The following is a 25,323-nucleotide window of genomic DNA, read 5'->3' as shown; positions in this document are numbered from 1 at the left end:
AAAGCAAGGGATGGGCTTTTGACTTGCTCCAGGCGAGAATAGCCGCAATAAAAGTGTCCATGCTGGATGATCTACCGGTCGGGGGAGGTTAAAATTTTTTCACCAAAGGTGGCCTCTTGTAACCTCCGATCGGTGGGTTCTTCAAATAGTCCGGCTAGGATACTCCCTCAATTTGATATCCACACCTCCAAATTGCCCACCGGGAGCTCAGTCATTCAGCTTCCAGCACAAGCTGGTACTTGCAGAGGAACTCTCTGCCCTTCTCAGCGCCAATGCGGTCGAGCCCGTGCCACCGGGGCAGGAAGGGCTGGGATTCTATTCCAGGTACTTTCTTGTGCAAAAGAAAACAGGGGGGATGCTTCCCATCCTAGATCTAAGGGCCCTAAACAAATATCTGGTCCGAGAAAAGTTCAGGATGCTTTCCCTGGGCACCCTTCTTCCCATGATTCAGGAAAATGATTGGCTATGCTCTCTGGACTTAAAGGATGCTTATATTCACATCCCGATACTACCAGCTCACAGGCAGTATCTTCGATTCCGTCTGGGGACACGGCATTTTCAGTATTGTGTACTGCCCTTTGGTCTCGCCTCTGCGCCAAGAGTATTTACAAAATGCCTGGCAGTTGTAGCGGCGTTGCTGCGCAGATTGGGAGTGCATGTGTTCCCTTATCTCGACGATTGGCTGGTGAAGAACACCTCGCAGATAGGAGCTCTACAGTCCATGCAGATGACTATTCAACTCCTGGAGCCAGATTGATATCAAAATATGTAAATCATCATATCATAACATACATAAGTAAAACATGAATATCAAAAAGTTATATACATATATATAATAAAAATATATAAAGAGAGGAGGTGAATGATTATAATATATGTACATACCTAAAAAAACAAGGGGTGATGGATTTCCCCTTCTTAAATGCTTTAATATAAAAACCTATAATTGAAAATAACAAAACAATTTCCTTAGAGCTCATTCCACATATATAATTCATCCAAAACACAAAACTATCCACTATCCTTCTACTATCCATTATTATCCAATATGATATCTACAACGATTTTCAGAACACACAGTTATCCCTTATTCTCAATGACTCTTTATACATACATATAACTGATCCAGAAATGGAAGACTAAATCCTTCTAACCCTGTGTCATAAACTACAACTGCTCATTTAAAGCCAGGACAACTACTTCTAACTTCCTCTTAAAGCAAGTTCCAGCATTCTTTTCTCTAAACATCGTAGGTGTGGCTGCCATCCACAGCCATTTATTCAAAAGCACAATATGTTTGATCCCTTAACATTCCTAAATATTTACAGTGCTTATCTCTTTGTTCCTAGTTGCTAAACGAGTGCGGTTTAAACTTTGGTATAGCCTCCAATCTTAAAAGGATGTTCAAACACAAGGACACAAAAACCTACAGTGCTTGGCTCTTTGTTCTGCATTTCAAAGATTGTGTTGCTGCAAACAGCATTGCTGTAAGTGAAGCCTATACTGTATTTAAACTCTCATTATGGGTCAGAGGTGATATGGATATTGTTTACTTCTAATTTTTCAACAATCCTTAACCATATGGATAAACCTTTATATGAATATTGTGAAAATGAGGCTTCTCCGCCTGCTCTCCAGCAGGCCTCACTAGCCTCTGGCTCTCCAGCTGGTCTCTTCCCAGTATCCTGAACACTCCAACCTCAAGATCCTGGGCCCCTTTGTCACTCAGGGTGAGCTCCCGGGAACATGCAGATTAGATGCAAATTACTCAAGTCCAATACAGCATATTCATCAATCAGCTCTTTATTCCAGCCCCCTGGGGCACACTTCTTCCAGCTTAAAATACTTTCCTTCTTCCAGCTTAAAACATTATCCCAAGCTTAAAACTCTTTCACAGATCTTCCCACTGAGCTTCACACCCATAGACACCTGGGCTCAGTGCTAACAGCCTTCTGTCCTCCAGTCCCTGGCTGCTAGTTCCTTGGTCTTCTTACACAGTTCTATATACAACAGATTAGCACAACAGTCTCTCTAGAGCCCAGCCAGTACCTTCAGGGAATCCTCTTTCCTCAGCTGCCAGCTCTCCAGTTCCTTTCTCTTCTCCTTTCCAAACTCAGGCAGGTATAAAATGGGTGACTAGCTTCTACACCCCTTTAGGCTCTTCCCCCTAATTCCAGGCAGGACCCAGCCCATAACAACCTTCACCTGTTTCCAGCCCAGGACTCTCCCAGGTCCTAGCGACTTCCATGTGGACCTTCCCCTACTGGCTCCCTCTAGTGACTCATCCTAAGCATAAGCATTTCTCCCCATTTCTATGGGCACAGCACCACCTAGTGGCCTACCCAGGATAGGACAGCCCTTTATTCTTCACAATATCTCGAACCTAAAGGACTAATTAAAAAAAACAAAAAAGCTGAATTTAAAACAAAGTGTTACCTTTACTGCTAGTTCAACCTGAGTGCTAGCACCATGATGTCATCACGTTCGACATACAAATGTAAACAACCATTGTTTAAAAGCATTTCTCTACTCAATATCAAAATATATCTAATTACCAAATATTAAGAAAAGAAAAGGGGGGCACTATATTATTTTATTTCCTAATCCATGAATAAAAAGTTTGCTTTATTTTAAAATGATTTATAAAAAAACAGTATAATCATTTTCTTGATTCAGTCCAAAAGGACTCACAGTGTTAAATTTAAAAATCATTATTTGTTCAGCTTGTAGCAACTGTTTATTAAAATCACCTCCTCTCCAATATTTTTTGATCTTTCATAAAACCAAAAACTTTAGTTCCTCAAATGAATGTTTCAGACCGTACATATGTTCTACCAACGGCTTTTCTAATGCCTTCCTCTTTATTGCACTCTTATGTTCAGCAATGCGTGTATTAAACGCCCTAATGGTCTTTCCAATGTACACCAGTCCACATGGGCAAATTACTGCATAAACCACCTGTGATGTTTTGCAATTTGAATAATGTTTTCACTCAAATCTATCTCCCGTTAATGGGTGGATAAAATATTTTGTTTTTAAATTCACATTTCAAAAAGTGCATTTCAAGCATGGGTAATGTCCCCACACTGGGTCATTTCTAAAAGGTGTTGGTAATGCTGATGGCGATAAATAATCTCTCAAATTCTTATTTCTTTTAAAAGCTATAAGTAACTCTTTATCAGCAAAACATGGTATATTCTGTATTAAAGGCCAATACTTTCTAAAAATCTTAATCAAATCTGATGACATATGGTCAAAATATAAAGAACATATAATCCTGTTCTCATTTTTACTCTTAGCGTCAGTCCTTGAATGGAGAAGTTCATGTCTGTCGTATTATGATGTTCTAATTAATCCTTCCTTGATGTATTTATTTGGATATCCTCTTTGAATAAATCTATTTGTCATCATCGTCATATTTTTTTGCATTCATTTTCTTCTGAACATAGTTTCTTTACCCTCAAGAATTGACTAAATGGAAGATTTCGTTTCAGTGGCTGACTATGACAGCTCTCATATTTTAACAACTTATTCCTATCTGTCGGTTTTCTGTACAATGTGGTCATAAATTTACCCTGATTAAATAGAATCCTAATGTCCAAAAAGGGAATCTCCTCCTTACTAAAATTCATCTGAAATTTTAAATTCTTGTCTACTGTATTTAACCAGTCAAACATTTTTTAAATAATGCCTTACTACCTTTCCATACCATTAGGATATCATCGATAAATCTCCTCCACAACATAATATGTCCCTTATATGGATTACTTTGTAAATATTTCTTCTCAAAATATGCCATGTAAAGATTGGCTAAAGAGGGGGCTACCATTGCCCCCATTGCTGTCCCTTTCACCTGTTTGTAATATTTCCCTTCAAAGATAAAAAAAATTCTCTTTAAGAGCTAATGTAATTAAGTGCATAATGAATTCTGTAGGTACTCTTTTGAATGTTGTCCTATGAGCAAGTGATTGTTTTATTACTGATAAAGCCTCATCCTATGGAATGTTAGTATACAATGACTGAACGTCAAAAGTTACTAGTAAAATATCATCATCAGTGATTTCTAACTCATCTAGTATATTAATAACTAGTAAAACATGCCCGTTTCTGGAGCAAATGAAACAGGCGCTAGCAAGGTTTCCTCCCAAACCCACCCCTCTCACATAGGACGCGATGAGGGGAATTAGAGATCGAAGAAACATATCTGTAAATTTTGATAAAGGCTCCAACACAGATCCTATCCCAGACACAATCGGTCTTCCAGGCGGATTTTCTAGAGATTTATGTACCTTAGGTAAGATATAGATTACTGGCGTCCGTGGATGTTCTGTTCTTAGGAAATCACTTTCTTTAACTGTCAAAAATCCTGCTTGTAAACCTAAATCAATAAGGGAATCTATCTTAGACTTCAAAGCATTGGTCGGATCTTTCGGTAATTGTAAATAAAAAGTAGTATCACTTAACTGTCTTTTTATTTCTTTGATATATAATTCTTTGTCCATCACTACCACCGCTCCTCCCTTATCTGCCTGTTTTATTACAATGCTCGTATCATTTCTCAATTAATTTATTGCTTTTTTTCTCTTCTGAAGTTATTTATAAAATGGATTTTTTTTCAATTTTCTCTAAAGCACCTACATCTTTCATAATCATTCTCTCAAATGCTTGAATCATTGGATTCATTTGGGTAGGTGGTACCCATACACTTTTTTTCTTTATTACTGAATCATCTTTTACTGATGTATTCGTATTAGAAAAAAATTCTAAAATTCGTAATTTCCTTGTTAATCTGAATAAACGTATTAGAAAAATAACCAACTTTCCGACTACTGGTCACGTAAATGTGGGGTCCTTCAGGATTGCCCACTCTCTCCCATCCTGTTTAACTTCTTTATGTCACCCCTTGGTTCAATATATCTAAGACTCAATGAGCTTCTAAAGTGTTATGGGGTGTTAGACCTATTTATGATCATGTTAGGAAGAAAAGTTTGAGAGACAAGGGTAGGTCTCTCCCATTATTTCCAGGGTTCCTACTGAAGAGGATTATGGGTCAATTGACTGCTTGTATTTAAATGCATGCTCAGTCTGTATTAAGACAATTTTAATTCATGACCTGATTAATGATACACAAGCGGGTTTGACTTTTATAACAGAAACTTGGTCAGACCCTAATTCTATTTTATTTCTTGGTCCCCTTTTTTCCTTTATTATGGGCAATAATGGTTTTTTTTTTTTTTACTTGATAACAATTATTACCTGGTTGGATTTTCTGTACTGTGCTATTACAGTGTTGTTTTACTGTGGTATGTAAATTGAAAATTTGATAAATAATTTTTTTTAAAGAGCTCTAGGGGGCGCCATGAGAAGTCAGGGTGGAGAATGGGGCTAGCATGATGGTCAAGGCCAGGGAGTAGCTGGAACCAGGTTAAAGCCACAAACTAGAACAGAGCTGAAACAGGATGGAAGATGCAAACTCGAACAAGGCTGGGACAAAGCTGATGACACAGGCTGGAACAAGGCTGGAAAAGGGCTGAAGACTGCAACAGGAACAGGACTGGAACAAGGCTGCAACTCACTCTAGAATAGGCTAGGCTACCACTTGCAAAGGCACTGGTTGAAAGTCAGGAATTTCCTTATATACCTCTAGACAAAACGTGATAGCATCAGTCAGCACCCTCTTTCAGGGCTCTAAAGGAAGTGCAGAGTTTCCAGAAAGTAAATCAGACTCCTTTGGCACAGAATGCTGCTGAAGACCATGGAGAACAGATGAGGGAGCATGATAATACCCACAATTAAAATGCATACAACATTATTTCCTAGTAATTATCTTCAACGTTTCTTACTATTTTGAAATCCCGTTTGTGGACTTGTACTGGTTTGAGGAAAGGTTTAAAAATGTTATATTTCCTTTTATTTTTGTAACCTCAATATTTCCAATTTTGCTGCACAAGTTTGTATACTTGTAAAATTGAAATTTAATAAATAAATAAATAAAATGCATACAACAGATTTGCGTACAATGGAGGTGGTGCATGCAAATTTATCTAATGCATATTCATTGTGGATATGCTGAAAACCTGACTGGCTAGGTGTATCCTGAGGACTGGGTTGAGAACCTCTGTCATAAAATATATTTGTTCTTTACACACGTTAAGATTTGTACCTCCTCACAAGCAGGTATAAATGTCTATGACTTCAGTCTAGTTGCGATTTCTGCCAGTTTACTTTGGGCATTTTATAAAGACAAATAGGCACCTCTTCACGCCCTCTCAACCTAAGCAATCTATTATAAAATTACTCTCCTTAGGGGCCAGGTTTTGAAAAATGGTGTATGACCTGCAAGCAAATGTTTGAAAAGCAAATGTCAAGTTCAGGAAAATGAGCACTAGGACTGTGGTGGGGTTCTAGACAGAGGCCAGGAGGTTGCTCGTGGGTAGCTGAGGAGTCATTGCCGGATTAGGTGAGCTAGAAGCTGACTTTGAAAAGAACCCTTGGAGGCAGGCCCAGCAGGACCTGGGATGGCTCTGAAAAAAGCCTTTGTGGGCAGACCTGGCAGATCAGGTTTTCAGATGGGTCTGAAAAGAGCCCTTGGGGCAGGCATTGTGGACCAGGACCTGGGATGAACAATACGAAGGTAGGGCTGAAGCAGGGCCACAAAGGCGGGACTAGGGCTAGAATGCTGAGGCAGGACTCCCGGACAACGCAACTCATTGCAGAAGCAAGGGGACTGGCCTCAGAATGCCTTAAATAGCCAGCACAGGTGATGTAAGAAGGAACTGCTTAGGTGCAGGTCAAAGTTGGGATGCAAGGAGGGCTAGCTGCAGAGACAGTGTGCATGGGAACTGCTGGGAAGGACCCACCTGCAGTCCATTCTGGCAAGAGAGTCCAGGCTCCCCCAAATATGCCCAGGAAGCCTGCGGGTGAGTCGGGTCTGAACAAGGCAGGGGCTGTGACAGTACCTCCCCTCCCCTTAGCCCCCCCCCCCTTCCCCCAGTGCTGCCCTGGGTCCAGGTTTCTGAGGAAAGCACCAGTGGAATCAGCGGAGAAGAGCTGGAGTATGGACATGATCTGCTGGTTCCCAAGAATTTTCTCCTGGACTATACCCCTTCCAGGTGATGAGGTATTGCAGGCTCCACTGTACTCTCCAAGAGTCTAGGATGTTCTGGACTTCGAATTCCATGTTGGCGTCACCATCCACAGGAATGAGTATTGGGGGTATTCAGGAGTTTCTGCAAGACCAGTTGCTTCAGTAGGGACACATGAAATGTGTCGTGGACTTGTAAATTGGGAGGTAGCTTCAGCTGAAATGTTACTGGACCCACCTGTCAGATTATCAGACAGGGTCTGATGAAATGGGGTGCAAACTTGACTGAGGGTGTCTTAAGGCATAGGTTTGACATGAACACCACACCAAATCTCCTGTCTGGAAGCAGGGTGCCTGGCATCTTTTCTTGTTGACCTGTAGTTTATATCTCCTGGCAGCCCGGACCAGGAGTCCGCAAGTTGTTTTCGAAATGTGAGAGAGGGATTCAATGGTGGCTTTGGCCACTGGAGACTAGGGTACGGGCAGAGGACATCACGGATGCTGCCCAAAGAGTATCCAGAATGGAGAAGATCCTGCAGACTCATTTACATGATTATTGTAGCAGAATTCTGTCCAGGGCAGTAGCTGAGCCCAGTCATTGTGTTGAGCTGAGACATAGGTGTGCAGGAAGGATTTCAGGATTTGGTTAACCCTCTCTGTTGGTCTGTGGGTGACATCCCAAGGAGAAATCCAACTGACTTGTAGTTATTCACAGAGACTTCACCAAAATCTGGAGGTAAATTGGACCCCGCGATCTGAGATGGATTCTGGTAGACCGTGGAGATGGAATACGTCTTTAAAGATGACCCAGGCCAAAGTAGGAGCTGCCGGCAGTCTGGACGGGGGCACAAAATGGGCCATTTTGGAAAACCAATCCACCACAACCCATATGGTGGCGAAACCATCCAATGTTGGCAGATCAGTGATAAAATCCATGGCAATGTGGAACTAGGGTCTGTTGGGTATTGGCAGTAGCTGGAGGAGCCCCCATGGACTAGTGTGATATGGCTTGTGATGGAAGCAAATGGGAGTATAAGGTAATGAAATCCCTCATGTCTCTCCTAAGGCTAGGCCACCAGTAGTTCACTGAGATCAGTTCCAGCATTCCTCAAATCCCTGGATAACTTGGATTCATGCTCCCACTTCAGCACCAAATTCCAAAGTCTTTTGGGCATAATAGTCTTGCCAGGGGGAACTGGCACGGTGACTGCTGTTAGAATCTTGGCAGGGTCCAGGATGGGCTGGAAATCCAAAGTCTCTTCAGTAGTCTCCCAAGATTGGGGAAAGCATGAGCTCAGACATTCTTCTCGGAGGGCTGAAAAACTACTTGAAAGTTGAACCTGGCAAAAAAACAGTGACCAGCAGGTTTGATGCAGGTTAAGTCTTCAAGCTTCTTGAAGTTACAGCAGGTTCTTATGATCTGTGATTACTGTAATCAGATGCTTGGCGCCCTCGAGGAGGTGACATCACTCGTCTATAGCCAGCCTAATGGTCAGCAACTCTCAGTCCCCAATAGTATAGTTCATCTTGGCTGATAAACGTTTTCAAGAGAAAAAGGCACAGGGCAGCAGCTTGCTTTAGCATCTGACTGGGACAGAATAGCCCCAGCCCTGATGAAGGATGCATCTACTTCCACAAAGAAGCGCTTTTGTGGCTCATGATCGTGAAGAATTGGGATGGTAGTCATAAGCGGTCTGTGGCCCAACTGTTTGGGGAGGCTAAAGTAGGCGGAGTTAGGGGTGGTGCCAGGGGTGGGGCTTATATCCGTAATTGTCTGACAACACACAGAAAAAAAATAAGTAAAAGTAAAATAGTCACAATTAATACCTTTTATTAAATTTAGATATTAGATATGTATCATATGTCAAAGAATAAAGTGGTTGTTCAAAGCACATATTAACCAATGTATACTATTCAAAAATGTTATCAATTATTAAACACTGCTATTTCCATCCGTTGAAAATCCCAAAATGAAATGGTCACATTAGTGAAGTAACATTATGCATGAAAAGGCAGCACTGTAAATATTACACTGGGCAGACCCTAATACACCAATATACCACCCATACGGAAAACACAGACCATCAACAATATGAAACAAGGGCTCATAATATCACAATTCCTCATGTACAAAACAACCTGTTAGAGTGGATAGTATTCACAATGAACTCCTTCTATTAACGACTAGATAGAGATACGAGTTTTCAATTTTGGTACAGTATAAGTCATCACAAGAACAAAATATAAGAAAACCAATGGACTGCATTAGGGGCTTATAGCCCATTTAGTTATGTTTAAACAAAAGAGATCTGCATGAAACAAAATATTTACTTTTATTTTAACTTATAAAACCTCTCTCTCTCTTTCTCTGCCCCAATCCAGTATTGCCCCACTGCCTTGCCCCTCACCACCATCCAACATTGCCCCTATGCCTACCCATCTCTCTCTCTCCTCCCTTCAACATTCAGCATCATCACCCCGTCTCCTCACCAGTCTCTTGTTCAACAAAGCAATAAGAGACCCAAATACTCCTTACTGCTTGCTTGCGTGATCTGCTGACTCCCTCTGTGGCTCGGTCAGTGTCGGTCACTGATTGAAAAGAGCCACAACATGCTGCAACGCTCAGGCTCACAGTCACAGCCAGGCTCTGACGCGGAAAAGGCAGCAGGCAGGAAATGTGTTACAGGTGGGAGGTTCCATTCCGGCAGAGCCGGAACCGCTGGGGAAGGAGCCTTAGGGATATATATCGAGTCAGGCAGGCAGCTGCAGCCGGTAAGGAAAGAAATGAATGGGGGGGGGGGGGGGGGGAGCAGGCGCCAACAGGCATAGGAAAGTACAATTTTGTTCCTGCCCTGCTGAATTCGAGGAGAATGCAGCGGAGGCAGGTCACAGTTGGGCAAGCCTCCCCAAGCTTCTTATACGGGGCGCCTATGGTGGTAGGTCCAGCTATATAAAAAGTCCTATGTCTAAATTCCTCTAAACGGACAAGATGATACAATGGAATAACCAACAGATTATTGGATTCTAATCTTAATGATCTTTTCGGTTGGCAGATCTGCAGTTTAGTCTTCAGGATTTCTGAAGCTTGATGATGTAAAGTTTTGAAAACCAGACAGAGGATTTTAAAATGTATCCTTTGTTCTATAGCTAGCCAGTGTAGATTTTTCAGCACAAAAGTGATATGTTCAGAACGACTAGTCCCAGTTAATACTCTGGTCAGGGCCGTGCCAAGGGTCTGTGGCGCCCCCTGCAAGGGATCGGGTGCCGCCCCCCCCCCCCCCCGCAGACAAGCGGTTGGAGCACGCGCGCGCCCCCCCCCCCCGTGAAGATGATCGCTGTCCTCTCTCCCCTGCCCTCCCGCTTCCATGTCCCAACTGCCCGCCCTCTTCTCCCCCCAACAAAATCTCTATTAAATTTGCCTCCCTCCGGCTGGCAGGGCAGCGAACGGCGCAGCGTCAGTGAAGGAGGCGGCGCTTCCCGACGTCTCTACTAGTCTTCCTTCGCTCATTGACTAGTAGAGACGGGAGCGCCACCTCCTTCACTGACGCTGCGCCGTTCGCTGCCCTGCCAGCCGGACGGAGGTAAATTTAAAAGAGATTTTGTTGGGGGGAGAAGAGGGCAGGCAGTTGGGACATGGGAGCGGGAGGGCGAGGCAAGCATGATGCAGCGGGGCGCGCCCCCAGAGGACGGCGCTCCCCTGCCACACTTACCTCGCTTACCGCATTGGCACGGCCCTGACTCTGGTTACCGAATTCTGCACTATCCGCAGTGCTTTTATCTGTGTATTCTGAAGTCCTAACAGTAGTGCATTTGCATAATCGACACATGGTGTTATCAGACCTTGTACAACAGTCCTAAAGTTATTGGGCTTTAATAGATGTCTTATCAGGCTTATTTTCGAAAGTGATCGCCGGGCATCTTCCGACATAAATCGGGAGATGGCCAGAGATCTCTCAAAAGCGGCGAAATCGGTATAATCGAAAGCTGCTTTTTTGACACCATCGCCGCTTTCCCGTTGCTGAGCCGGCGAAAGTTCAAGGGGGCATGACGGCGGCGTAGCAAAGGCGGGCATGGGCGTGGCTACCAGATGGCCGGCTTTCGTGGATAATGCGAAAAAAAGCAGAGTTAATCAGTATTTTGTCGGGTTTACTTGGTCCTTTTATTTTCACGACCAAGCCTCAAAAAGGTGCCCCAACTCACCAGATGACCAGTGGTCACCAACCCCCTCCCACACTAAAAAAATAAAAATAAAAACCTTTTTTGCCAGCCTGTTTGCCAGCCTCAAATGTCATACCCAGCTGCCTACTAAAATGCAGGCAGTGTTAAATATAGGTCTCTTACTGGGAACTTTACATTTAAACTGATATTATTTTTTTTTTACATTTGTACCCCGCACTTTCCCACTCATGGCAGGCTCAATGTGGCAATGGAGGGTTAAGTGACTTGCCCAGAGTCACAAGGAGCTGCCTGTGCCTGAAGTGGGAATTGAACTCAGTTCCTCAGGACCAACCACTAGGCCACTCCTCCACTATCAACTTCATCAGTCCCAGATCTTATTCTCTCACCACACCATCTTCACACATCACTGTTTTCACAAGCGATTCAAGCAGTTTAACTCTTGCCTCAGTAGTGCTTAATTGTTCAACAATGCTTTATGGCAATTCAAACAGCACTCACTAAGTTCTTCATTGGCTTCAATTCATTGTATAAACATCTTTAAAGCACTTATCTTAAGTATGTTCAGACTGGGGGCTCAAAACTGTCCCACATGCATGTTTCGCCTCCCGGCTGTATCAAGGACCTCCCCTAAAACACATTTTACAAACTCCGTCTTAATAATAATATGCATGAGTTATACTTTTACTACCCACAAACAATAATACATTTAGGTAATAACCACAATCTTATAATTACCCTTATGCCGTTCTAGCGCCAGCTTGACAAATTTATCAAAGGAACTATTCCTGTCAAGATGGCGATGGCGTCTAAACTAAATGCTGATGTATCCAGAACCCCCGGCTCCTATTGGACAGAATAGGAAACATTCAAATTAAAGAACCCCACTCCTATTCAGCATTCAATCCAAACGGACTCACTGTGTTCAAATAGTAAATATACCACTGCTCCCGATAATTTAGTATTCTCTTGACTGATCCCCCCTCACTACCTTGATCTATCTGCTCTAAAACCCTCCAGCGAATATCCTCTACCTTATGATTTTTCCCCCCAATGCTCGACTAGGGGGGCCTGGAGATTCCTTGTAACAATCCGCGATTTATGTTCAGTCAAGCGTACCCGAATCGACCGGCTACTCCTACCTATATAAATTAAATCACATGGACACTTTATACAATAAATTATATTTTTTGTCTCACAATTGGTGATGCTCACAATTGGTGATACCCAGCTCCCTGACAGCAGTATGCAAGTCCCTGAAACAGTTTTTGTTGGTTGCAGTGGACTTCAGGCAGGCGGGCCCAAGCCCATCCCCCCCCCTACCTGTTACACTTGTGGTGGTAAATGTTAAGCCCTCCAACTGCCCCCCTTCACCCATAAGGACTATGGTAGTGGTGTAGAGTTGTGGGGAGTAGGTTTTGGGAGGCTCAGCACCCAAGGTAAGGGAGCTATGCACCTGGGAGGTATTTGTATATTTGTTTTACATTTTTACAAGTGCCCCCTAGGGTGCCCGGTTGGTGTCCTGGCATGTCAGGGGGACCAGTGCACTACAAATGCTGGCTCCTCCCATGACCAAATGCCTTGGATTTCGCCGGGTTTGAGATGGCCGGCATTTTTTTCCCATTATCGCTGAAAAACAAAACCGGCGAACTCTGTCATTTGGCTGGGCCAAACCATATTATTGAAAGAAAAGATGGCCAGCCATCTTTTTCGATAATACGGTTACGGCCAGCTGTTGCGTCGCCGCCAAAATAGATCGCCAGCACCGTTTGATTATGCCCCTCCACGTCTCCTTACTAACCTTAATTTAAAGTACACATCCCTGATAATTTTGCTCACATGATCTTCTTAATTTGTCGTCGAGCATAACCCTTAAAAATAAGCAGTGGATTTTCCCAAGTCGTTCTTATTAATGGCTACGAATAAAATAGATCTAGTTTCAAATAGAAGCAGGTTGTACTCCAGGCCGAGAGTTCCCCCTGGACCTGGTCCCAGTTGAAGCGGGGGTTGCGGAGTTGAAGAGTGGATGGTCAGAGCAGCAGGTTCTTCTGCATTTGTAAAATTACATAGAAAACCAGAAAATAATGGCAGCTAAAGACCATATGGCCTATCTAGTCTGCCCACTGCTACCATCTACTATCTCTTCTTCCCATGCTTATCCCATGTTTCTTCTCTGCAGTAGGTACAAACCTGGCACTATAAGGCATGTGCAACGATTTCAGAATACTGGTAAAATCCCTGCATATTGTCAGCTGGCTCTGTGGCTGCAGATGACTATTTAAGTCATGGGTGAAAGAGCATTGCAGAAGGGGAGGACAATTTTTAGCTGATGATTTTACCCAGATCAAATGTTTTGAAACTTATCCTCATCACATCCTTCATCTGCTTAAGTATAGACAGTTTTCTGGCAGGACAGTACTGCTTGTTTTCTTTGTTAAAGGATAGGGTTCATAGATGGCAGTAAACTTTTTATTATTTTTTAGATTTTCTATTCAGCAGATAATGACTTCCTGAGCTTATTCTTCATGCCTATATGAAAGCTAAATAATTGTATGTATATCCTTCCTGCAGCATTTCTTACAATAATGTGTATAAGTTAATGAAAAAATGTGTATAGATGGTTACTGTTGTTTCTCTTTTATTCTCTCTCAGAGTAATCTCCATTTAGCGGGTGCCCTGAAGCCTAGTGGACCATGCAGAATTCAGTATAAACAGAGGATGAAAGCACATTCTTCAGCAATGAATGTACTTCATTGAAAAAAAGACAACAAATATTTCTATGTATCATTCCTCATGGTAATTTACTGAAGGTTGGCTATCTTAATGTTAATTTTGCTTTATGCTAATGTGAGAGAACTGTAAGTGGTCATATTTTATGTTTTGTTAGATAATCAATTTTTGGTGGGGGAATTTCATGCTCAAAAATTGTTTGATTTGGAAGGGGTTTGCTAATGAGCTCAGTGAAGGATGGACTCATGAGGAAAGCGCAGTGCTGGCAGAACCCATTCAAAGTGGGTGGGCCTCGTCAGCATTGCCGCACTGGGAGCCACTAGTGTGGCTTGATGGAAGAGGCCCTTAATTATTTGGTATGAATCGTAGCAGATACTTCTGTGATTTATAATGTTTGCTATTGTTATTTGCTGTTTTGTTTTTGTTAAAATTAATTTAAAAAAAATAATTAAAAGAAACACCAACCTCAACCTGCTGGTTGTGCTCCAATGAACAAGATACCCTTTTGCATGTATTATTTTTATTACAAATCTGTTTGTGCTCACTGGGAAATTATTTGGAATAAAATCATACTAATTCTCAATTTACCTAACGATATCTGTATTTCATACAAAAGTTATTTTAAGATTTTCAAATCTCGACATTATGATACCCAACTCTTGCTCCAAGCTTTTTAATATTATGATAGTGTTAGCGACTCATCTTATTGTCAGCAACTGGAAAGCTCAAAACCCAAATGAGTGGAACTGAAGTCACCTATGAAAAAATACAAAAGCAATCACCAAAATTTCCTTTTAGACATACCCATAAAAAGATAGAAAAGAAGAACAAACTAATATTTAGGGAGAGAAAATGTGAAAACGCATACAAAATTAGACCAAACTGAGCAAAACAATCCTACTAGCAATAACATATCAAAAAGATGGCATATCTGGGCTAAAAAGGAAGCAATCAAAATAATTTTTCTAAACACAAGGCTGCCATAACCAAGCCAACCACTCCTTTTTGTGAGGAAGCTCTTTGGATATGATTATAATTATAAAAACTAACAGTGACCCAATGCGAGTTATGTGAAAAAGGAAGCTATGCATTGCGTACATAAAACCTAAACTGGTACAAGTGCTATATACGATCAATTGTCTCTATTGTAAAACTTTGTAGCATGTCATTGAAAAGCTCACATCTAAGACTTAAAAAATTCAAATGTATAGAAGTACAAAACGTTGCAGTCAAACATCTAAGAGACTCAGTAAACAATTGTAATCCATATTGTAGTAGTTTTTTTAGTTTTTTCTGATACTGTTTGTGCAGAGCTGACAGTACATGCCATCGGGAAGACAAATATAGATAGCTTCAAGGAAAAAATTATTATACGGCTGAGTATACTAATAAACAAGAGAACCGCACTAGGTTTTAAAGAAAAGATTCTTGCTTACCAAACAATATAAAATGATACTCCAAAGTCTGCAAACAGCAGTTAGGCAAACGTTTCAAAGAGGGATATGGAATGTACAGCCCGTTATTTAAATAGATCAAACTCGCACCAAAAAGTGCAACACTAGGCATGCGCAAAATACGTGCCTAAGATCAACTTAATGGAGAAATGTGCGATCAGCTTAAGAGGGAGATTCTGACATGTAGTGCACTATGAATTAAGCATCCTTGGGAAGATGTGTAGATATGTTGTTTTGATTACATAGGAGTAATGTCAGGAAATTCTTTTTCACGGAGGGGGTAGTTGATGCCTGGAATGCCCCCCTCCCCTTAGGATGTGATGGAGAAAAATGGTGATGGAATTCAAAAAGGCATGGAATGAACACACAGGATCCCAAATGTGTTTTTGCATGTCAAGTGGTGCTTAGATGGTGACTCTGGCTGTAAAAATTAAGGCCGGTGCTGGGCAGACTTGTATGGTCTGGGTTCCGCATATGGCAGTCTGGTTTAGGATGGCCTGGAGAGGGCTTTGACAGAAACTCCAGCAATTTGGAATGTGAGGACACTGCTGGGCAGACTTTTACAGTCTGTGTTTCGCAAATGATGAGATGGATTCAGATAGTTGGAACATAAGGACAGAGTCTGGTGGACTTCTATGGTCTGCCCCAGAAACATCAAAGAAAGACCATGATCAAGAATATAATATCACAGTCTAGATGGACTGTCAACATTGCCAAGCAGCAGCCACTACTGTAGTTTTGTAAAAGGGGGACTAAATCTAATCACTACCAATAATTACTTGTTACAAAGCCAATTATTAGCAATAATTGGCTCATTTTGTAATTAAATTGCAAATTTGGCATTATAGAATTTGGGGGATAATGTCACTGAAGTCTTTGTAAACTGCTATAGTTGCTCCCATTTCTTCTTTGTTCTTTCTTTGATGAGAAGAGAGGCAACCTTGTCTTCCATCCTCACTCTGCAAAACACATTTTACTTGCATTCTTATCTCTCCCACCATGTTACCCTTTGGCTTCTCTTGCCTCCTTTCCTCCCTCCTCTTATCTTCCTTTGCTCCTGTCTATCCTTTTTATTTTATCTTTTTATTTTATTTTCCCTACTCTTTGTTTCTTCTCTTTTTTCCTCTCTACTTTTCTTTTTAGGAAGCATCCAGAGAAATCTTCGTGTCACCCACAAAAAGGCAAACCTTTCCTTCCAACCCTTCAGCAATATCTCTCACAAATATATTAAACAGAATAGGCCCCAGCACCGACCCCTGAGGAACTCTACTGCTCACCTTCCTTTCCTCCGAACAGATTCCATTTACCACCACCCTCTGCCACCTGTCGGTTAACCAGTTTTTTTATCCAGTTCACCACTTTCGGTCCTAAGTTCAGCCCTTTCAGCTTATTCACGAGTCTTCTGTGGGGGACCGTATCAAAGGCTTTGCTGAAATCCAAGTAGATTACATTATTATTATTATTATGATCCCTTATTATTATTATTATTATTGTGATCCCTCCAGGAACAGAAAATACCTACTGTACCTAAATGTACACCACTCCAATAACCTTCAGGCTTGCAAGTGGCTTATATATTTAGGTAAAGTAGGTATTTTCTGTTTCTGGAGGGCTCACAATATTTAAAAAAAAAAAAGTTAAAGTAGGATTTAAACTTGGACCCCTTGGGTTAACATCCACTGCACTAACCATTAGGATACTCCTCAGACTTGCTTTTTCGTTTTGCTAAGAATGCCCATAATACCTGAAGCTGTCATAGAGCCTGGTATCCTCTTTCAGTTTCACTTTCAGGGGAGTGGAAAGGGGACAACAACCACTGTGGGATTAAGAAGGTGTTGTACCTTAATTCCTCCAGTGGTCAGCTGCTCAATCAGAGCAACCTTTTGTACCTTGGGTGTGACTGAAACAGGTCTAACTTAGGGTGTCCTTCTTTTTAGGCTTTAGTAAGTTTCTTCTCTTTTGGTAAATGCTGTTGAGCGTACTCATTTTGGGCTGTCCCTAGTCCCACCCAAAACATGTCCCTTGCTGTTTGGGCATATTGCAGTTTTGGATGTCCCTTTTCTGCCTTTGCAAAATTGGGATTTGGAATTTCAAGCATATGGATGTCCATTTGGGGCATTTTGAGATGTCCATATGCTTTGAATGTAAGCTCCTTATCATATTTCTTCTTTTCAATGCAGGTTATGATAGCAAAGAATGATCAGTTATCATCTGTTTAGCAATTTGTCCACATGACTAACTATGCTGGAGCTTAATTGACATCTTTCATTGGCCATATTCTAATACCTAATCATTGTCCTGGTGGAGACATCTCTATAGAGGTTATTAACCAAATTGTTACAGACTTCTTGACTAGGTAATGATTGGACTTCCAAATGCATACCCCCTCCCCCAGCTGTCACTCTTCAATGGGTAACTCACTCTTTGAGGACATCATGGGGTACATACTCCAGGGGAAGTAGCTTCCCTTCTCTAGAGTAACAGCTCCAAAGATATGGGATCAGCTAGAGGTGGGAGGCTGTTGGCTCCAGGGTTCACATATTCCTCTCACTCTCTACTCCTAACAGTCCAGTCCAAACATGTATTGTGAACCATTAAAAGTATATTCAAAGTCTTTAACTATCTAGACAGGTAAAATTAATAAGAAATTGCAGAGCATAAAGTATTAGAAATCATAATTTAACTCTTCATAGCCTCCACCCCTAGGAAGAGAAACACCACTTCCTAGACCCTGCAACTCCAAACACTAGGGCTAGCTCCTGAGACTTCTAAGAAGGAAATCTCTGTTTTCTACTCAGTTACCCAGAGATGCAAATCTCGCTCATTAGAAGTGTGTCATTTGAAAGCTCTCTCTCTCACTCTCATGCTCTTTGAGCCCTACATCTCACTCATCAGAGCTTCAGTACCAGTGCACTGATCTTGATTACTGCTTTCATGAAAGTGAAGCCTTTGAGAAGTGAACCAACTGGTCTAACCAGTCGGAAGAAATCTGAGCACACCTTCCTGCCAACTGCTTCCCCCGCCCTTTCCATTTACTGTGAGTACATGTACTCTGAAACTGATGTACATACTTCCAACTACTGGGTGGAAAACAATTTTCAGCTCAAAACATTTACCCAAATTGTTCCCTACTTTGTTTTCTTTCAGAGGCTCCAAAGAAAAAACAATTTCACTTAATGCTGACTTGATTCATTTGCAAAGCAGTATTACATGCAAATCATTGCAGATTTATATCTTGGATGCACTGTCTGAAAAATCTCACTCTTTGGCCTTCAGTCTCACTCCTTGGTATGGTAAATCTCACTCTTTCATCCTTGGCATCTCTGGTTGCCAGTCCAATACCTTTTAACTGTGGGAAACTGGTCTGAGAATCAAGAACAGGTCCTTTGGAACCCTTACCATCCATGGACTTCACTTCTGGAAGTTTTGTCCTGATTTTTTATACTTCTCTTTAAGGATCAGAAAATCCCTTCTCTTGTTTTTCGTCTTCAGGCTCCCTTTAGCCTCTTACTCAGACATTGGTTGTCCAACGGCTTGGTAAATCAAGTGCAGAAGTGCAATGGCTTTGTTCATCCAAAGACAGAAATCATCCTTCATCTGTAATATTTATGGATTAATGCTTACTTCCATTTGGTGTTGAGTCTTCCTACTCTTACCTTACTAGCAGTGAACCCTGGAAAGTTCTTTGGTTTTAAAACAATATCAACAGATTTACTTGGTAGAGCCACTAGAGGTCTCTACACCATTAGGTAAAGATGCTAATGAAAAATGGCAATTAAACTCTGACAGAATTAATGCAGTGGAGAAATTGGTAAATAGATATAAACAGAACACTTTTTTGCCATGATAAGTTTGTCAAGGAACCCGGGATAGTGAGCCCTTGGGCTGCAGCAGACAAGTCCTCTGGGGAGGCGCAGAGCAGAGGTGAACCAGGCACTGAATACAAACAGGATACCAGACATGTCAAATAGACGGAGCACACTGAAGACATACAACAAGCAAGACAATACAAAAGGCAGGAACAGGATTCAGGATTCTCAAACAAGATTCTCAAACAGGATTCAGAATTCTGGAACGAGCTTGGCTTGGCTGGAACAGGATTCTGGAACAGGCTTGGCTTGGCTGGAACAGGATTCTGGAACAGACTTGGCTTAGCTTGGCTGGATCAGGATTCTGGAACAGGCTTGGCTTGGCTGGAACAGGATTCTGAGAGGGACTTGGCTTGACAGGGAAAAGGACAGAACTAGCTCAAATACAGAGCAGGGGCAGAACCTGGCTCAAACACACAACAGGAACAGAACTTGGCTATGCCATACAGAATTCAAGGATAAGGGAAGCCACTCATGAGGGAACACTCTAAGCTGTACCATACAGCACTCAGGGGAAAAGGGAAGCCACTCAAAGGAATACTCAAGGGTGTGCCAATAGGCACTCAAGGAAAAAGGGAAACCACTCATAGGAATACACTAGGCTGTGCCACACAGCACTAAAGAGAAAACGGGAGCCAACTATAGGAATAAACTCTAGGCTGTACCATACAGCACTTATGAAAAAGGGAAGCCACTCATAGGAATACACTAGGCTGTGCCACACAGCACTCAAAAGAAAAGGGAAGCCAACTATAGGAATACACTCTAGGCTGTACCATACAGAACTTAGGGGAAAGGGAAGCCACTCATAAAAATACACAAGGCTGTGCCACTCAGCACTCAAGGGTCAAGGGAATCCACTCACAAGAATACACAAGGCTAGGCATACAGGACTCAAAGGTAAAGGGAAGCCACTCATAAGAATACACAAGGCTGTGCCACAGAGTCAAATAACAGACACTAGAGACAAAGGGAAAAGCTAGCAAACAGGGAAAGCTGCCTTTACATACACAAATCAGATAAGGAGACATGCTCACAAGAATCAGGAGACAGACACAACAGACAAAGAGTTAAAGCATGCTAAAGGGAAGGCTGCTTCTAAAACACATCAGAAAGAAACAGGGCTTACACTGCAGTCAAAATTTTAAAGCAAACAAAGGGAAAAACAATGTTCTTACCAGAACTCAGCCAGGAAAGGAAGGGAAAAGCAGGCAGAGACAGAGTACACCCAGCTGCATGGGAGCAAAGTAATCAGAGAAGCAGCTAAGCTGTGGAAGCAAAGTAATCAAGAAAAGCAGCTGGGCTGGCAGCAACTGGCTCTCACAGTGAAAGGTAACAAGGGAAACCACACAAGGAAACAGAACACGCTTAAGCTGGAGAGCCTAGATAACAAGAAAGGAATCTATTCAGGTTCAAATCAGAACCACACACAGAAAAACAGAACAGGGCTTTGCTTGGAAGCAAAGTTAACAGGCTAGTAATCCATTGTGATAGAGTCACATCCAGAATAGTTGGGTTAAGGCAGTTTCAGTCTGAAATACAAGTCCCAGAAGGCATTGCAGGCAAGGAGCCAGGGGGTGAGATGAAGAACCCGGACTAGACTCCTAGCTGCAATAGGGGAAGACATGGGTGTAAACTGGCAGGACGTGTAGATTGGCTGCCACTAGGGGGAAAGAGAGATAGGAAACCCTGTGTGCAGGAGCTCATCATTAGTCTAATGCTCAACTCAGCTGGTATGGGTGTGGGGGAAGCTAATGGAAAGAGAATGATTGGTTGTGGTAGCAGAAGCCAGGGATTGATTAGGCAGGTGGGAAGGAGTCCCAGGAGGAGGAGAGAAGGGGGGTAGAGGGAAGCAGATGCAGGGTGGAATCCCTTGGAGGAGAAAGTCCCAAAAGTATTTGCAGGCTGAAAACTCTTGGGTATGAGAAGTCCCTAAAGTATTGAACCCATCATGAAGGTAAAGAGAGTAGGAGGTAGAAACTTCTGCTTTGTGGTTTAACTGTGATGATGAACTGAATGAACTGCCTATTTGGAATTGAACTACTGTTTACTGTGCACTGGATAAAGAGCCCAGACTGGAGCTGACTGTGAGCCTGTATTAAATCCTGGTAGGTGCTGATAGCCTACTGCTTAAAGGGGGCTATTTACCACACACTTTCAGGTGGCTTACATGTGCTTAAGATTGAAGGTGAATGCTGCTGTTGGAACTGTGTATCAGGTCTACTAGAAACCTGCATGGAATAAAGTCCTAAAGATTGAAGTTGGTGGTGGACATTTATTTCTTGACTGTACTGGGAGCCTGTGGCTGGAGGAGATTGTTCTATCCTTCGCTGCACCTAGAGGCCCCTGGTTACACCATACAGGTTTAAAGCAGAACAACATACAGAGAGAAACAAAGAGGGCTTTGCTTGACAGCAAACCTAACAGGGAAGTAATACACACAGATTGAAACCAAAACCACTCACACAGAGCTCAGGGCTGTGCCCAAAGGCACAGCATAACAAGAAGACCAGTTCCCTCAGAGTCAAACAACAGTACAACAAGAAAAAGAAAATAGACCTGTTGCAAAGGCAACGTAGGAAAGCTCCCTGGGTCCTTATAAAGGAGTAGGCTGATGATGTCACAAGTAGGAAATGAAGCAAAAGCAGGGAGACCAAAGCAAGGCTTGGCTAACAGGAAGAACAACAACAGGAAAAAAGGCAGACTGGAGAGGTCACAGAGCTAGATACAGAGAAACAGTAAGTCTGAACATAAGAGCACGGCCACAACTGTGACAAAGTCATGTTGAAAAGTATAAATAACTGATTAATCTTCAGTATCAAGTTATTTTTATTTATATAAGTAATTAGCATATAGTGAGAAGACATATAATACTAGAAGAAAAGCTATAATATATATCTGGGGAGAAACCTTTTGCACCAGAAAGATGCAGATGAGATTGCTCCATACCTTTAAAAGCAGTTGAACATATAAAATATCTTTTGGTTTCTACAATGATTAAAATGGAGTTCTAGCAATCCACAATAGGATACGTGCATAAATCATTTTTAGCCAGGTGAATAGGGCAAAGCCACTTCTTTCTCCTGAGAGTAAAAAACAAGGAATTGATCTACTCTCAAAAGAACAAAGAATAGCCATACTGGGTCAGACCAGTGGTCCATCTAGCCCAGAATGCTGTTTCCAACAATGGCCAAGCCAGGTCACAAGTACCTGGCAGAAACCCAAATAGTAGCAACATTCCATGCGACCAATCCTAGGGCAAACAGTGGCTCCCCATGCAGGGCCGGTCTTAGGCAGAGGCGACCGAGGCGGCCGCATAGGGCCCCGCGCCTAAGGGGGCCCCGCGCGGCCCGCCTCAAGTCTGCCTCGCCTTTCCTACCACCGCCACTGCTCGCCTGCCCTCCATGTCCAGCGACGCGACTCTCCAGTCCTCGTTCCCCTGCTCCACCTCCCTCCAGCCATCTGAGCCCCTCCCCCGTCTGAGCCCCCCTTGCCCGACCCGCCAAACGACCCTCGTCTACCACCCGACCCGCCGGCACCTGACCTGACCCAGCATTTTTTAAAAAGCTACAAGCGGCAGTGCCTCCTCGCATCTGTGAAAGAAGAAAAGTCGCTTCGTCCATTGGCCGGCCTTCCCTCATGTCCCGCCCTTGCGGAAGTTACATCAGAGGGCGGGACATGAGGGAAGGCCGGCCAATGGACGAAGCGACTTTTCTTCTTTCACGGACGTGAGGAGGCACTGCCGCTTGTAGCTTTTTTTAAAATGCTGGGTCAGGTGAGGTGCGGGTGGGTCGGGTGGTAGACGAGGGTCGTTTGGTGGGTCGGGGAGGGGGGCTCAGGTGGCTGGAGGGAGGGGGAGCAGGGGAACGAGGAGAGTCGCGTTGCTGGACATGGGTGGAGGGCAGGGGGCACAGGAGGGTCGCTGGACATGGGGGGATAGCAGGGGAGGGGGTTTCTGTACATAGGTTGAGGGCAGGGGCACAGGAGGGTCGCTGGACATGGGTGGATGGCAGGGGAGGGCAGGGGCACAGGAGGGTCGCTGGACATGGGTGGATGGCAGGGGAGGGGGGCTTCTGGACATAGGTGGATGGCAGGGGAGGGCACAGGGCACAGGAGGGTCACTGGACATGGGTGGATGGCAGGGGAGGGGGTTTCTGGACATAGGTTGAGGGCAGGGGGCACAGGAGGGTCGCTGGACATGGGTGGATGGCAGGGGAGGGGGTTTCTGGACATAGGTTGAGGGCAGGGGCACAGGAGGGTCGCTGGACATGGGTGGATGGCAGGGGAGGGGGACTTCTGGACATAGGTGGATGGCAGGGGGCACAGGAGGGTCACTGGACATGGGTGGATGGCAGGGAAGGGGGGCTTCTGGACATAGGTGGATGGAAGGGGAGGGCAGGGGGCACAGGAGGGTCACTGGACATGGGTAGATGGCAGGGGAGGGGGTTTCTGTACATAGGTTGAGGGCAGGGGCACAGGAGGGTCGCTGGACATGGGTGGATGGCAGGGGAGGGGGGCTTCTGGACATAGGTGGATGGCAGGGGAGGGCAGGGGGCACAGGAAGGTCACTGGACATGGGTAGATGGCAAGGGAGGGGGTTTCTGGACATAGGTTGAGGGCAGGGGCACAGGAGGGTCGTTGGACATGGGTGGATGGCAGGGGAGGGGGGCTTCTGGACATAGGTGGAGGGCAGGGGGCACAGGAGGGTCGCTGGACATGGGGGGATAGCAGGGGAGGGGGTTTCTGGACATAGGTGGAAAGCAGGGGGCACAGGAGGGTCACTGGACATGGGTGGATGGCATGGGAGGGGGGTTTCTGGACATGGGTGGATGGCAGGGGAGGGCAGAGGGGACAGGGGGGTTGCTGGACATAGATGGATGGCAGGGGGGACAGGAGGGTCACTGGACATGGGTGGATGGAGGAGAGAGAAGAAATGCTGGACATGGATGGAGGCGAGGGAAGAGTGAGGAAGGAGATGAGGTGAGGGAAAAGGAAGAGAGGAGAAAAAGTGCACATGGATATAGAAAATAGGCAGAAGCTGGATCCACTGGACAGTCAAGTCTGTGGAGGACCCAGCTTTTACTTACGGATGTAGGGCAAGAAATGAAGAAGAAAGGCGGAAAGTAAAGAAATAAATGGAAAAGAAGCCCTGGAAACGGAGTTAAGAGAACAGATAGCAAGCACTATCGGATACTGAGCCAGCATGATCAGAAAAACAAAGTCACCAGACAACAAAGGTAGAAAAAACTATTTTATTCAGGATTTATTAATTGGAATATGTCAGTTTTTGGAAATGTGCATCTGTGATATTTTTCATGTACGTTTCAATTTTTGTAGTATTGCTGCATGCTGAGTCTGACTTCTTGAGGTAACTTTCCATTTCAGTATTTTGCCTTCATGTATTTTTCAGGTGTGATCAAGGAAGGTGCAGTATTCTGCTAGCGTATAGTTTGAATCCCTTTTTGTTTGTTTTTTTTCACTAGGTTGTGCACTGGTGTTTTAGAGCCAGGTGTAATTACAGTTGCCTTTCCACGCCACGCATAAGGTTATAGCTCGTTCTGTCCTTGGAATTAGTACTGTTTATAGTTTGTTAAGGTTATGAGTGTGTTTTTGCACAAGTTTGTGTATAGTGTTTTGCAGTGGAGAGATTGTGTGTTGGCCTTACTAAGGTGGCACCAAACATCAGAAAGGGTGTAGAGCCTAAATCATGACACACTACCTCTAAAAGGGTGTTTTGTGGCTCTGCATGAGAATTGTGGTATTATGATCCCTTGCTAGCTTCATATTGTTGACGGTCTGCATTTTCCGTATGGCTGGTATATTGGTGTATAAGGTATTAATTGTGACAATTTGTTTTTACTTATTTTTTTTCTGTGTGTTGTCAGACAGTTATGGATGACAGACAGAGTTGGAGTCTTCTTGAGTCAGAGAGCTGTGGTATATATTTTAAAACAATTTTAATACCTTGGTGGTCTATATGTTTTTATATTGTACATTATATTTTACACAT

General features: G+C 43.4%; 1 protein-coding gene across 2 annotated transcripts in view; it reads left to right on the top strand.

The window, feature by feature from the left end:
* The window catches only part of LOC115467087 (24-hydroxycholesterol 7-alpha-hydroxylase), a 306,871-nt gene extending 292,294 nt beyond the window's left edge, over nt 1-14,577 (top strand). For both annotated transcript variants that reach the window (XM_030198776.1, XM_030198775.1), the window contains exon 12: nt 13,913-14,577. In XM_030198776.1, the coding sequence (XP_030054636.1) occupies nt 13,913-14,017 (105 nt within the window). In that variant the 3' untranslated portion in view covers nt 14,018-14,577. The remainder of the gene's footprint in view (nt 1-13,912) is intronic.
* Nucleotides 14,578-25,323: the final 10,746 nt, after the last annotated feature.

This window comes from Microcaecilia unicolor, chromosome 3 (assembly GCF_901765095.1).
Source record: "Microcaecilia unicolor chromosome 3, aMicUni1.1, whole genome shotgun sequence".
In the NCBI taxonomy this organism is placed as follows: domain Eukaryota; kingdom Metazoa; phylum Chordata; class Amphibia; order Gymnophiona; family Siphonopidae; genus Microcaecilia; species Microcaecilia unicolor.
Note: the sequence above shows the minus strand (reverse complement) of the source record. Positions and strands in the feature narration are given on the sequence as shown.